This window comes from Notamacropus eugenii, chromosome 6, assembly GCF_028372415.1.
Source record: "Notamacropus eugenii isolate mMacEug1 chromosome 6, mMacEug1.pri_v2, whole genome shotgun sequence".
In the NCBI taxonomy this organism is placed as follows: Eukaryota; Metazoa; Chordata; class Mammalia; order Diprotodontia; family Macropodidae; genus Notamacropus; species Notamacropus eugenii.
Window position 1 is genome coordinate 32,273,090 of NC_092877.1, and position 15,489 is coordinate 32,288,578.

The window sequence follows — 15,489 nt, forward strand, 5'->3', positions numbered from 1 at the left end:
CACTGGCATCAGTCAGAGGACTGAGAACCATTACAACTTCCTCCCACTCCTCATACCCTCCTCCAACAATGGTACCATGGAAATAGGATTGGTTTTTAGTGTCAGAAGACTTGAGTTCAATCCCAATTTTTTTCATTATGATCTTGGTGACCTTAAGCAAGTCCATTAACCTCTCTCTGGGTCCTAGTTTGCATATATGGAAAATGAGGGTGTTGGATTAGAATACCTCTGACATACTTTCCACCTCTAAAATTTATGATCTTAGGAAAACAAAAAAGGTAGTATGGTGTAGTGGGTAGAAGGCTAGCCTCAGAGCTATGAAGACTTGGGTTCAAGTTCTGCCTAGGACACACACAAGTCTACTCAACCTCAGGCAAGCCATTTAACTTCTCTGTGACCTAAGACCGTAAACTGGTGTAGGGGTGGGGAGATAGTGGATAGAGGAGTTTCCTTCCCTGGGAATTCCCTGTACCAACGAAATCAAAGGTTCAGTATCTACAGAAACAAAACAAACAAACAAAAATCCTACCCCATACTAGGTCAGACCCATCTCTGCATACACCTCTCAGACAGGATTTTTTGCTAAACTGTAAATAAGGATTGTTTAGTCCTTGCTTTCCTGTCAAAGCTATCATTAGGTTTGGTCTGTACGTATGTATTACATTGTATTTCGGGGACACTGAAGCTTCTTTTTTTTTGCGCCTTTTTCATTTTAACTCTGCTTAGGAAGAGAAGTACAGCCTGAAAACACAAGACCATAATTATATGGTAAGTTTCTTCTAAAAGTATCAATTATGAAGAGAACCTCTTAATTCTCTATCATTTTACTCAAAAATCTCAAAACATCCCTGCATCAACAATGGAGTGGAAGAAATATGTTGACAAAAAGAAACCAATTAAACAGTGGCATGCTTACTGGTCTGCAAAAACTGGACCCAGTTTAAGATTCTAGCAATTAAAGAAGAAACTTTTCTATGAAGCCTGGTTTCATAAATTAACCTAAAAATGGGTAAAGCCCTGCTGCAACCAGACCCAATCTAGTTGATAACAGTAATAGTGCCTACCCAAGACTGGCACCCCACACTCACCATTGTTTACATCTCATTCTCGGGCCTGATGATATCTCCAGGAAGTGTCCAGCTTCCAAAGGAAATCAGGCTGCCTGATTTCATTCAAAAGAGGCGACAAATATCCTATAGCTGATAAGTTGCTTTTTTTTATTGAAATAACTAAAAAGGTTACACTGAGTCCACTGGGTGCTTTGGAAACTGGTTTTGAAAAGCTGTTATACTTTTATCTCTAAGCATGTGTGCATAAGCTGTCCAGAACTGAGTCATTCCAGTTAAGTCACTTTAAAACAAAAATACCTTTACCCTTGGCTGACTAGGGTTGTTAATCAAACGGCCTGTTAGAGAAATATTGAGAAGTGGTTACATTCAATGATTTCTGAAACCTTAGCCTAGCAAATACTGTTATTTACAGTGTCTCAGTTAAGCCTCTGGCAGGTAAAAGATACATTCTCTGGGGTTTAGGGTGAGGTGTTGAGTTCAGGTTGGCTTTCAGGTACTGCTCAATTCAAAAGAAATACAGCTATGTACTCATAAATGTCAGGACACTTTCAAAGCCTGAGTTTGAACTGTAAATCAGATGGCTCATTCCCTAATACATAGTTTCCCTTAGTTTCTCCATCTTCACTCTAATTTTTCCTGAAATAGCAGCAGCTAAATTCATGACCTTAGGGGAAGGAATTGTTTCTTTTTCATACTCCCAAGGGCCTAGCACAGAACCTGGCACATAGTAGGTGCTTAACAAAGACTTGTGGAATGTAACTGAATGGAAATAGCACAATGAATTGCAAAGGAACAACATACTTGACTTTGCAAGAGCAAATCTCAAAGCTTCCAAATTAAATTTTAACCAGAGTTGAGCTTTCCAGGATTTTATATCTCAGATTCTGCTGGAATGCACTGCATGAACTCTGGAGTGAAAGAGCTGAGGTTTTAATTCAGCCTCAAAAGCGAAATAAAAGGGCCAAAAATGCAGGACATGGGTAAGTCTATTATCAGCTGAAAAATGTTAATAGCCAGGGCTATTTCTGTTTTCTCCAGGATGTAAGGCTGAATTCAACACAAATGCCTCTTCTTTGGCTAGTTTTAACAAGTTAGAGCTACAATTAAAATTCAAAGAATTTCTTTACCAACCAAAGTACCTAATGCCCCAAATTGGTATTCCAATTGTCACTGTTCCCAGAAATGCCATTTAAAGACTTCACTATAATGAAAATTAGTGAAATTTACATAATACTCGCTTGAAAATGGGCCTGGACCATATCCCTTGGGACCCAAGGTTCCTTGGTCAGACTGATATCCATCCTACCTCCTACTCCCCTCTTCTGCAGCTGAAGTTTGGGTTGGGTACAAAACTAACCTTTTAAAAAGAGATGCCCTTTATCTGGCCCTGCCTAGCCCAAACTGTAAGGATGCCCCCTCTCGGCATACAACCCACTAGGCTTGCTGGAAGGGGCTGTAGCAGGGCGAAGTACTCCTACCTCCCCATGGGATCCCTGAGCTGGCTCGTGCTTTTGGAGACTAAACCACTTTCTTCCCACCTTTCCTCTTATCTTTTCTCCTACACGAGAGACTCACAGACTGGGACAGAGTCTGAGTCCTGACTGTGCATGGAGCTGAGTCCCGTGTCCGAGTCTTCATCGTTTCCCTGACAGCCTTTGGCCAGACCCCGGGCCTGGTCCACCCACACCGCGGGTCCGGGGCCGGTTCCCGGGCCAGTAGCAGCTGCCTTCTCATTGGCCCGTGCCTCGCCCTCTTCATGACCTGGAGCTCTGGAACCGGGTTCCCCAGCCCCGTCCGGGCTCGGCATGAAGTCTAAAGAGTCCAAAGTCTCTAAAAGGCTCTGCAACTCCCTCTCCTTGAGTTCCCACTGTTGTTGGCTGTAGTCCAGGTCGCTCTTGACCGCCTCTAGGTCCGTGCTGAGCCTCAAGCCGATGTAGAGGCTGGTGCTGAGCTGCGTCTTCAGCCTCTCCTGTTCCAACAGGAGCTCGCCCTCGGGGCTGCCTTCAGCGTCCGGGCCCGGCTGCCCCGAGAGCTCCTCCTGGCGCCGCTGCATCCATCTCTGGTTCAGTTCCTCCTGGATCTCAGCTGCCACGCGCTCCAGCAGCTCCTCCTGCTGAGCTCGCTGTTCCTGGAGCTGCAGCATCTGGTCGCACCGACGGGCGTACTCCGCGAGTGCCGCAGCCTCGGGGCCCCCTTTGTGGTTAAGAGACGGTTCCTCGTCAGGGCCCTTCTTCAGGGCCCCGGACCCGTCCACCTCAGTGACAGCCCCCACCAGGTAAGTGTCCTGCACGTAGTTCACGCCGTGCCGCCTCATGCGGTCCAAGTGCACCTTGGCCTCGTAGCGGTCGATTTCCCTATCCAGCTCTCGAATCCGTTGCACCTGCTGGCGGATAGTGTGGTCCTGGGACAGCACCAAGTGCACCAAAGTCTCCATCTGTTCTCCTGAAGCGCTGTCCTGGGTCAGAGGAGAGGAAGACGACGAGGCTGTGGAGGACGACGTAGAGGTGGACGAACAAGGAGACGGTGGCTGCTGCTGGCGCCGCCGATTGATCTTGGCTAGTTTGCGGAAAGCCTTGCGCACCACACGCCGCTGTTTCTCCTGGGTCAGGGCCCGGCTGGGTCGGGCTGGGCATCCCCGGCCGGAGCACGGACTCTCCTTGCTGAGCACTACTCGGGCCTCGGCGCTACGGGGCCCCGTGTTGGGCAGAGACGCCTGGCTGGGCACCAGGACGAAGCGCACGTTCTCCTGCTCATCTCCCCAGGCGGCCCAGAGGCGCAAGATGCGCGTCTTGTTAGGCAGGATCCGCTCAAAGCCCCGCCACTTCTCCACGATGCAGTAGCACTGAGGTGGTCCCCAGAGCATGCCCTGCGCCGATGCCTCCTCCTCGTCCTCCTCTGGCTCTTGCGGCTCCCCTCCCCGAGGGTCCCCTTCTCCCTCTCCGCCTCCCTCTTCTCCTCGTGCCCGCCGTCGCCGCCGCCGCCGCCGAGGTTGCTGCTGCTGCTGCCGCCGCTGGCGGCTGTCTTCCAGGAGCACCCGGATCACGTCCGAGCAAGTGGTTCGGCGGGAGAGGCCAGAAATGATTTTCTCTTCTTGGCAGATCCACACCGAGATCTTTTCCTCGGGCGGTTCCATCGTGCACCCGGATCGCGCCTGCTTGCGCCCCTTGCCGCCTCCCCGAGACCGGGCGCGGTGAAGGAAGAGCCCCTCACCCCCAGCACCCGAGATCTGGAGAGAGGAGGGTCAGGGGCGGCCACGGGAGCCTGGCCCCGCTGCTGCAGCCCCGCAGCCCGGCCAGGGTGAATGGAACTTCCCCGGCCCGGGCTTCAACTCTTCCCCCCGTCTCCCAGCGCGCTCGGCATAAACTCTCCCCAAAAGTTGCTCTGGCCAGACCTGTGCCTCCGGGGCGGAGCTCCCGAGTCCGGCTTGGGCGGGCTCCGGGTGGGGGTGGAGAGGAAGGACCACTCTCCTCAGCTGCTCTCGATCTGGTTCTGGTAGGGCCTCTGGCGCCCCTAGGGCGACGCGCTGGGTCCCGAGCTCCTGCCGCTCTCCCTCTGCCACTAAGCTCTCAGGGCCTCGGAGTTTGGCTCCTCCCCGTGTGACTCCTCCCCCTTCCCGGGAGAGCTGCCCCGGAGCCCAGGCTGTGGCAGTGGCGGCCGTAGCGAGAGCCTGGCTTGGGCCCGACCCTGTCGGCGCCTTTCTGCTCTGCTCTCATGCTCGTTGGTCGCGCCTTTCGTGATTCACGTGCTGCTTGGCCTGCCGTTGTCCTTTCCAGAACCGAGCCAAGTTTGCAAAATAGAAGAGGGGAAGTGCGTGGGGGTAACAGGTGTATGCCTGAAATTATTCGACTTGGCGAGCCCGGTGGGCAGATAGCATGGCAGAGGTTGAGAGGGCCTGAGCACACAGCTGGATTCACAACCTCGGACTCCTCTCTCCGCCTTCTCCCTCAAATGTTATTAGTTGCCAAGTCTTGTGCATTCTACGCCCACAGTATCTCGCATCCTTCCCTTTCTCTCTGTTCACACTATTGCCAGCCTAGGTCAGGCCCCAGGCACCCCTCCCCCGGGCTGTTACACTAGCCTTTTAATTGGTCTTCCTGCCTCCAGATTCTTTCCCTCTTCAATCTATCCTCCAAGTAACTGGCAAAGTGAAATTCCTACATTTAGGTCTGACCTTGTCACTCCCCAGTTCAATAAACTCCAGTGGCTCCCTATTACCTCTAGAATCAAATACAACCGTTTCCTTTGGAATTCCAAAGCCCTTTACAGCCTGGCTCCTAGCTTCTTTTCCAGACATTATAAATTACTTCCCTTCACTCACTTTGGGTCCAGCCAAACTGGTTGCCTTACTGTTCCTCCACTTCCCATGTACACACTTTTGTACATGCTATCCCTTCTTCTCAAAACGGACTCCCCCTCCCTGAGAATCTCTAGTTTCTTTCAAAGCTCAGCTCAGATACCAGCTCCTATACGAGTTATTCCTGGCTCCTCCAACTTCGAGTACTTCCTCCTTCCCCTCCCTCCAAAATTACCTCGTATTTATTTTATCAGCATATGTACATGTTGTCTCCCCCAATAGACTCTTTGAGAGCAAGTGTGACTTTGCTTTTCTTGGTATCTCCAGCACATATCTCCAGTGCCTGGCACATAGCAGGGGCTTAATAAATACTTGCTGGTGGAGGGATTGAATGATTGCAAAGGTTTGCAAAAAGGGGGACATTTACTCCCTTCCCCTCAGAAGCTATCTTCTCTTGGTCTTTATCCTTTTCTGCTGATATCCTACCTGGGTCTCTGGACAGTTTATATAGTACATACAAGGGTCTGCCACGCCGGTGTGATACGGCCATGCAAGCTAAAAGTATCCCTGGATCACGTTCTCCATAGCAGTCCACGAAAGCAATTCAGAGAAAACCCCTGACACTCAAACTTAGTTTGATGCAGTTGAAGGCCGATGCACTGAATAGCAAAACTGTTGGTCATATGGTCCCCCATGCAATTTCCCTCCAAATAAGCAGCTCATGGGTTTTCCCCTATGAGTTGTTAGCTGTGCTAGTGCTGAGCTCAGCAGGTACTGCGGTATCTAGTCTGTCAGGCAGCTCCTCTGCTGGGCTTCAGTCCTGCACCGTGATCCACTTCACATATCACTCTCCTCCCTCCTCCCATTTGTTGTTTGATTGCCCAGGGGAATTCGAGGCATTTTCCCCCTGCTGCCCACCAACTTCTGCTTTTCATTAAGGATCATTCCAGACACTTAGACCCTATCCGTCAGGATAAACAGCCTTAAGAGGCATTTATGCTCTGATCATCATTATCTCTTATTTTTATGCAAATATGACCAAAATTGATCCGAACAACTACTGTCTTCTGATCTCTTCACTATCACTGCTATTATCCTGCCAATGCTGGTCAATCAGATGGAGGCATTCTATTATGTCCTTCTAGCTGTCCTGGCACAAGCACAGGCCTGGGGGTGCCACAGAGAGACACCTGTTTATCACTATTACCACATTCCTGTTTACCTGACCCTTGGCCCCTTTATAGAGTGGATGGTCATTAGAGTGAGTTTCCTAGCATCCACGTGAGATTGAATTGTCACTATTTTCTCTCTTTTTTAGACTAGCTCTCTCAATCTTACCAGGACTGGAACAGCAGCAGCCTCTAAGGACCTGATCTCAATAATAATTGGTGTGGAAGCTTTAAACTGCTCTGTTTTTCTGACCTGGACTGGTTCATTCATCTGTTGGCTCTGTCTTCCCAGGGGCTCACATAGACATAGTGTGGCAGCCAATTATCTCTACACCTACAGCAGCTCCTATTAAGAACTCCTAACTCAAGTGATCCACAAGCCTTAACCTTCCCCTGATACTAAGGATTACAGACAGGACCCACCACCCTGGTCTCTTTTTCACAATTTCCAACTTTTATTGAAGAAAACCATTATCATCATCATTTTGGTTTATACACTTTTGTGAGTTGAAGATAAAAGAGTTTCCTTTCTCAGTATCAGAATCCTAAGGCCAGAAGCAATCGCCAGACCATATTCATGGGTTTGCCTGCAGCATCAAACAATCTGTGTAAAGTAATGACTGTAGTAGGAAAAGCTAGAGTAGCAAATATTTTTTAAATGTAGGCAGAGAGGGGAATATAAAGAATGCTCCAACAAAATCTCTGTATGCAAGGGATTCACAGTTTGTTTGATGTCACTTACATGTAAAAAGGCACGATACCTCATAACATAGAGCAATATTTGATAAATAACCAAAGAAACATTTAAACAGTAACAATATACATTTTTAAGCTGTGTCCCATTTGGGGTATGTAATTGATTTGTTTCTCTGGGATCACTCTCTCAGGGCCAGACGCTCTACATCTCCCCTCAAGGCATTAGGTTATGCTGAGCAGTGTGTGGGTTTCTTTTCTCTAGCATTGTCTTAAGCTTCCACTGGTTGTGTTTGCTCAGTGGTGGGGAAGTTACTAGCACCTCAGGCCCATTAAACTATTTAACATCAATTAGCTTTTAAAAAGGGATATTTAGTTCAATGATATAGCAATTTGGCCCCTAATTGGTCTGAAATCACCCATACATAGGTCTAACCAACTTAGGGACACACAGACTCACTGAATGTCAGAACAGAAGGGATTTCATAGGTAGCACCTTGGATATTTCGATTCTAGGGTCAACTCTGCCAATTATTGACTGCGTGGCTTTGGGCCTTGTAAAATGAATCTATGACTGAGTCTTCTTATTTGTAAGTATCTCCAAATAGGTTCAGTTTTCTAGATTATCTGTTCAAAATTTCCACATTCATTTTTTTCTGACATTTAAAGGGATGCTTTAGCAAGAGTTCCAGTTTCAAGTAGGACTTGTACAGTATGACTGTGGAGATTCCTACAAGCTCTGAAACTCTATGATCCCATCTCCTGCTCAAGTTCAAACCAATCTAAAGCCCTTGATTACTTGGTTCTCACCTACCTTTCTATTTTTATTTCACATTATTCACCTTTATCTTTCACCTTTACATATTTTCTCCATTTTTTGTCAACTGACCTACTAACTGTTCCCTGAACACAACATTTCTACCAGGATGCCCTTGCACAGGTCACACACACACACACACACACACACACACACACACACGTGCAATGCATAGATCTCACCTTTGTCTTTTTGGACACCTGGTTCTCCTAAAAACCCAACTCTTACATGAGTCTTTTCCTAATTCCCATCGGTTGTCATTGTTTTCTTCCTCTTCAAATTATTTCATATTACTTTCTGTATTCTTTATGTTTTCTTATTTGTGTACATGTCTTCTTCCTCTTTCTCCCCTCCAGCAGTGTGTAAGCTTCCTGAGAGCAGGAACAGCCCTGGTTTTTCTTTGTATCTCCTGTGCCTTACACATAGTAGGTACATGATAAATATCTGTTGATGAATTGAATCTTTTATTTCATAGTGAACCCTATCGTTATGTCCATGTGTCAAGTTGAAAGACAAAATACAACTTTTTTCAGACTTGCAAAAGCAGGCCTTTGCTTGTTCCCAGTCCATGATCCTTAGAGATGGGTAAATGAGTAAATGATTTAGAAAGGTAAGGAATAAGAACATTGACAGCTTGGGACTTTGTAAGAAACGTTTTCTGAATGAAGCCATCAGATTGCAGGCCATCAGTGGTATGTTCCACACCCACAGCACCAAGACTGACTCCCACAACACCCCAGTGAAGAGCCACAGGAGGAAGAAGGAAAAAAGGTTAAATGCCTCACCAGCTTCCCATCACATGAATGTCTGTGGGAATTGATGCTGTAGTCCAGTATTTCTACCTTTCAGATCTGTCAGTCAAAGATGATAGCTGTGTGGAACACCCCAAACAGGAACTTCCCACCTTTAATTATGGGAGGCCGGGCAGAAGTGGAATTGGACCTTCTTTCCATGAATCAGTGCCTATGAATGATTAACCAGGAGAAATAATCCATCAAGTGGTGTTTATGCCGACTTTGTTAGCAGTTCTCCCAAGGGACTGGGGAAACTTTAGGAGATATGACCCTTCTCCAACTCCCTCCTCTTATCTCTCCCCTGTGCTCTTAAGCCTGCTTACTTTAGAAGATCTGACCTTGCTTCAACCCTCGATTTACCAAGAAAGTAGGTTAGCATAATAGAGTGCTGGGTATAGAGTCAGAAAAAGTTCAAATCCGGCCTCCAAGTGTGTGGCCTTGGGCAAGTCAGTTTGCTTCAGTTTCTCCATCTATAAAATGAGGTTAATAACATCACCTGTCTCTCAGGATTGTTGTGAGAATCAAATGAGAAAATAATTGCAAAGTGCTTAGCACAGTGCCTCACACATACTAGGTATATAAATGTATACACCTATGCATAAATGCAAACGACTACTATTATGAGTTATTATAATGATCACATCTCTTCTTTGTACTCCTAGCCTTGTTAATTAAGAGTATGGAGGAGGGAATGGTATTGCTGTCTGAAAAGTACAGACGGTAAAGGGTCCACTACTTGCTCAGAATGATTGGAAGGGGCAGTGGCATCATAACTCACATTTCTGTAGCACGGTAAGGTTTACCAAGTTCTCTCCTCTGAATTATTCCCGATACAGGGAATTTTTTGGTCTGGAACTGTTATTTCCTCCATATGAAGAACTCAGTGTGTGAAAATTCTCCCCACCAATGAAGATCAGCAACTCATAAGTAACTTTAAGTATTAGAGAGGTCTCTGAATCATCAAGAAGAAAAGTGACTTACTTAAGGTCACACAGTCAGCATATTTCAGACTTGAACCAAGGCTTTTTCATTTGAAGCTCAATTCTCTCTGTCTGTTATGTCATTCTTCCTCTCTAGGTAGGTTGAACGAGTAGTATTACTTTGGTATTTTTTCTTTTCAGATGAAGAATATGAGACTCTGTTTAGTTAAGAAGTGATGGAATCAAGAGACCTATATTGGAGAAGCATGAAAAGAGTTATATGAACTGAGGCAAAGTGAAGAAAACTGAACTAGAAGAGCCCCATATATCGCAACTACAACATGTAAGTGGAAAGAACATCAGTTACAAAACCATCAGAACTAAATGCTGAGATCAAGCTTAATGATAACATTATTGTAATAACTAGCATTTATTTGCACCTACCCTGTGACAGGGCAACTCTGCTAAATGCTAAGAGCTTAAGAAATATCTCATTTGTTTCTTGCAACATCCTGGGGAAGTAAGTGATATCATTTTCCTTGTTTTATATATGAGGAAACTGAGGCAAACAGAGGTTAAGTGACTAGTCGAAGGTCACAGATACATATCTGAGGCCATATTTGAACTCATCTTCCTGCCTCCAGGCTCAGTGTTCTACTCAACGTGTCACATAGCTGCCTGCCAAGCTTAACCCCCAAAGAAGAGATAAAAGAAAAGACCTGCTCCTCCTTCTTTCAAAAGTAGGAGTTAGGGGGCACATGCATGTAGAAAACTACATATAATATTGGAATTTTTATAGATTGGTTTGTGTTATAGTTTTCTTTTTCTTCCTATTTTGAAAATTCATTATTATTAGAAGCTGATTTTGTGGAGAGAGAGAGAGAGAGAGAGAGAGAGAGAGAGAGAGAGAGAGAGAGAGAGAGAGAGAGAGAGAGAGTCTTGGTTCTAAGTTCAGCATTCTTCCCACTATTCCTTGCTAGAGTTGGAAAGAACATGTGACAGATAATCCAGAGTTCTCTATGTTAAGAAAAGAAAGAGTACAGAAAAGACCAGGTGCCTAGCAGAGGAGAGAGTTGGAAGCAGGGAGTGACATCAGTATTTGTGTTTCATGTTTGTAATCTCACATCTGTGGATGAGACTTGGGTTACAAAGCAATAACATATAAAGGTCCAGGTAAGATAGCCTTAGGTGGCAGTGAGTTGGAGATGCTGAAAGCCACCCTGCAAGATTTATCCCATTCTTCCTCTTTGTCCAAGCTTCTCTCTCCCAGGCCATCCTGGGACCCAGAGTTCTTAGGGCCCGAGAAGAGTATCCCAAGTAAATTAAGAGCACTGGCTTCTGAATAGCCCATGATATCATCATGAGAAACCCTGGCCGAAGGGGTTTTGTCTGAATTATTTCCATGTATCTGTTGTTAGCTAATTAATGAAAGGCAATCCTACTAATGAGCGTGTGAACGAGATGGCTTCTTCACTGCCACAACAGAGATGTTTTCTGGCCTTTTTTTCTTTGAAAACAGGACAGTAGCAACCTCAACTTTGGCTTTTCTTCATTGTAGAGTCATACAAATGCTTTCTCTTCCCAGCTCACTAATACCGAATGATCGTGTGTCAGCTGCTCTACCCTGAGACATAATCTGTACCTGGTGCTTGTGTTACAGCTATTTTATTGCAACAAAATGCTTGCATTCTTTTTCAGGGGAGTCAATTGAGTGGGGGAAAGTTCTGACACTGTTTTTTTTCTATAAAAGTATGATTGTTTTAATGACACACCATAAAAAACTTGGCTACTCTCTCACTGTAAGAAGTATTACTTTATAAGGAATAGAGCCAGTTTCTGTGTCCATGCAATGAGGGGGCTGAATCCCTAAAGCCACTTCCAGCTCTAACATTTGGTGAGATGTGGTTTAAAAGGGATCCATAGACTGAGTTGGTTTTGAATGCTGAAACTGTACTTAAGAATCAGTGTTCTCCATTTCTCCACAGTGGAGAAAATGGTATTGGGGATTGGAAAGAGCATTTTTAGTAGAAGGATCTGAGTTCAGCACAATCTTAACCCTCTGGAGTCAGAGGACCTGTATCCTGGAAGAATGGAAAGGACTTGAACAAATGTGTTTGATCATTCCATGTAAGAAGAATGTCATGAATGAAAGTTATGATGTGGGAGGAAGAGTGGTAGGTTCATCAAATCTTGCCTCTGGTGCTTACTGTCTGGGACAAATCTGATTTCTTTGAGCCTCAGTTTCCTCATATACAAAAGAAGAGTTTGGACCACTTGTCCTTTGAGTTCATAGATCTTCAGATCCACTATTCCAAACTCATTTATTTCCTACCTATGTAACTTTGGGCAACTTCCCCTCTGAGCTACAGTTTCCTTATCTTTAAAATGAATGACTTTTGTGGCATGAATCCCTTTGGCAGTTTAGTAAAATCTGTGGATCCCTTCTCAGAATATTTTAAAATGCATGCAGTAAGATATATAAGATTATAAAGTGTAGGAATGGGGAAGGGAAGAGAACATTCATTAAGTGTCTATATGCTGGGAGCTGTCCCAAATGCTTTGCAAATATTATCCCCTTAATCCTCACAACACAAATCCTCTTTTGAAAAAATGCTATTGTGACACCCTTCCCCTCAGTTTGTAGTTGAGAAAACTGAGGCTGACAGAGGCGAAGTGACTTGCTCAGAATCACATGGCTAGTATACAGTGTCACAGAGTCAGACACCACTGAGGACTGAACGATTGCAACAACATAGCTAGTAAGTGTCTGAGACTGGATTTGAATCCACATCTTTCTTATATCAGCCCAGCACATTATCCACAGTGCCATCTAGTACAGGGTAAACCAATTATACTGAAATATAGTTATCAAAATATTAAAAGAACAAATCATTTGACTCCAGATTAAGAATCCCTGGACAAATGATCTCTAAAGTCCTTTCTAGCTCTCAATCCTATGAAAAGTGTCAGGAAGTTGCTTTTGAAAACAGAATACAAGACCCTCCACAACATGCCTTCCTCATGCTTTTACAACATTATTTCGCTTTATTCACCTTAGCATTTCACATGTTTCTGCTGAAATGGATTGCTAGACTGGCTAGTCTGTCTCCTGCCTACTTCCCATACTTCTGTCTTATTTCCTCATGCCCAGAATGTATTTCATCATCTTCATCATTGTTGAATCATCATCTTCTTTCAAGGTTCTGCTCAGGTGCTCCCCAGACATCCTTGACCCCTTCTCCCAGGCCCAGTCTCTCTCTTCCTGTTTGAATTATGTTGTGTTTTCATCTATTGGTTTATCGTGTATACTCCAATGGAACCTAAGTTTCTTGAAGGTCATGGTCCTTGCATTCTCTCCTCAGCACCAGGGAAAGCACCTACGTAAACAGATTCAGATATTATGATTTCCTGGATGCAAGAACTTCTTTCAGTAACCTTAGAGCCCAACTCCCTATAACTCACAGGTTGAAAGAGTGGCCTGAGGTTCAGATAGATTAGATTTACCCACAGTCATACCAGTAGTAAGTGTCAGAGGTGGTATTTGAACACAGGTCTTCCTGATTCCAAGTCAAACGCTTACACCACACTGTGTCTTACTTTGCATATAGTAAGTGTTCGTTGAGTTCACAATGCAATATTAAAAATTATTAAGGTAATATTTAGCATTTATATAGCACTCTAAGGTTTGCAAAGCAGTATAAATATGGCATCTCATGTGCTGTACATTCTACAAACAAAAATTCACCCTATCTGAACATCTCACAAACTCACAAACCCTTTCTTTGTTTCCTGAAGAGCAATGTTGGTTTACTCACCCCCACTCCCACCCTTGTCCCTTACTACCTTCACCACCCAGGGATCTGAGTAGTTTTGTTTTTTGAGATTCAGCAAGGTGCACCTTACCCTTGATTTTTGCCATTGTGAGCCCAAAAGTAGAGCACAATTGGGCTCTCAATGAGATCTGTTACAGACGCTGGTGAATTTGTCTCAGCCTAAAGCTCTGTGAATAGTCAAGAAGCTATTTGAGCTATTTGCAAGCTTTTGCTCAGGTGTTCCTTCTTTCCTTCCTATTGATCCCTCAAAGTATAACGTGTCATTCCCCTGGGCGTATTGCCCCAGGCTTATTTGCCATGAAGGCAGGTCAGAACAATTTTGTAAAATGAACTCAGCCACACAGAGGTTTACAGATGTCAGGTTCTTTATAGAGGAAGCTTCAAATTCATCACTTGTTAGTTGTTTTTCAAAGAGTTCTAAAATAAGCATAGCTCAATATGATTTCCCTGGTGTTCTGCATTCTACTACTAAAGAGTAGCTAAGCTTTCAGAGGCATGCTTTGATCCCCTTTGCTAGGGTCCTGTACTATTGTAGCAGTTAGAAGCTCTTCACATCACTTGAAATCATAGTCCAAAGTTTCAAGAAACTTTCAAGTTTTAAAAATAATCATTTGATAATTGTTAATGCAGTCAAGGTGGCCTGGAGCATTTCCCATGAAGCTAAGTATTCACTCTGGTGCCTTCCTATAGGAAAGATCTGTAGGACAGATCTGGCCCCTGGCCAAAGGATATAAGTGACCCTATGACTCTGGATTATATCCTTGACCCACTTTGCAGGGGTTATAAAAAAGATAATTGACCACAGAGTCAGAAGGAACTTCCACCCCTCAGTAGGTTATAAGAAGAGCTATGGAGAGACTGGAGTGGTTTGCCATTTCCTTCTCCAGCTCCCTTTATAGTTGAAGAAATTGAGGCAAACAGAATTAAGTGAGTTGCCCAAGGTCCGCAGATAATAAGTATCTGAGGCCAAATTTGAACTCAGGAAGATAAGTCTTCCCGACTCTGGGACTAGGATTCTATTCACTGAGCCACCTACCTTCCCTAGAGTCAGTGTACTTGGTGCAAAAGTTCTCCAAGTGTACTCTGGGAACCTGAGGTAAAAACTATTTTCATAATAATACCAAGATATTTCTGAATTCCTCTTCATTCAGCATGGCATGGTGGATTGAGTGCTAGACAGGGAGTCAAGAAGACTTTTGATACTTAATAGCTATGTAAAAGTGGCAGTTGATTAAATAAATCAATAAAATCATTCCATCCCAGAGAAGTTGAATGTCAAAAATATTAAGTTCTAAAAAATTTTCAAGTGAGGACATATTTTATTGTTTACTATGTAAACAATGCCTGAAAACTCCCTTAGATTGGGATTGTTTAAGGGACTTAGTCACATCCTCATGGACCTGTATAAAAAATAAGCTAATTGAAATCAAGAGATTTGGGCATTTATCACCAAAAAGGAGAGTGAAGAAAAGGATGGAGTGCCTCAGCCTCTTCTCCCTCCTTGATTGAGGGAAGACTTGGTCAGCTCCAAAGGGTCTGGAGGATCTTGAATTTTTGATCTTCTCATTGATAACTTAGCACTATCCCAGGACAACAGTGACTTAGCAACTCTGTCGTCATCAGAAGCAAGAACATTGGACTGGATGTGATGAGAAAAGGAAGATCTACAAAAATCTCAGCAGAAAAAAATCTTCACCTTACCTAAGGACTACATCTTGAAAACTCTAGCATCTTTGCTACATGTATCTTTAACCTGAATCCATTTCCCCCTGGATTCTGTATATACTGATAGGAAAGTGTAGTAGAGAGTTGGTTGGGGGAAGAAAGGGTTGTTTTCCAACAATTGTTCTTACTATAATCTACCTTAAATAAATACCCCTTTCTAAAAACTAGTAATGT

The 15,489-nt window shown here is 44.4% G+C and overlaps 1 protein-coding gene across 1 annotated transcript; it reads right to left on the bottom strand.

Moving 5' to 3' along the window:
* Window positions 1–1,196: 1,196 nt before the first annotated feature.
* RASSF10 (Ras association domain family member 10) lies at window positions 1,197–5,118 on the bottom strand. Its single transcript, XM_072619384.1, has one exon. It carries the CDS (start codon window positions 4,201–4,203, stop codon window positions 2,629–2,631), a length of 1,575 nt encoding a protein of 524 aa, XP_072475485.1. The 5' UTR covers window positions 4,204–5,118; the 3' UTR covers window positions 1,197–2,628.
* Between the last annotated feature and the right edge of the window lie 10,371 nt (window positions 5,119–15,489).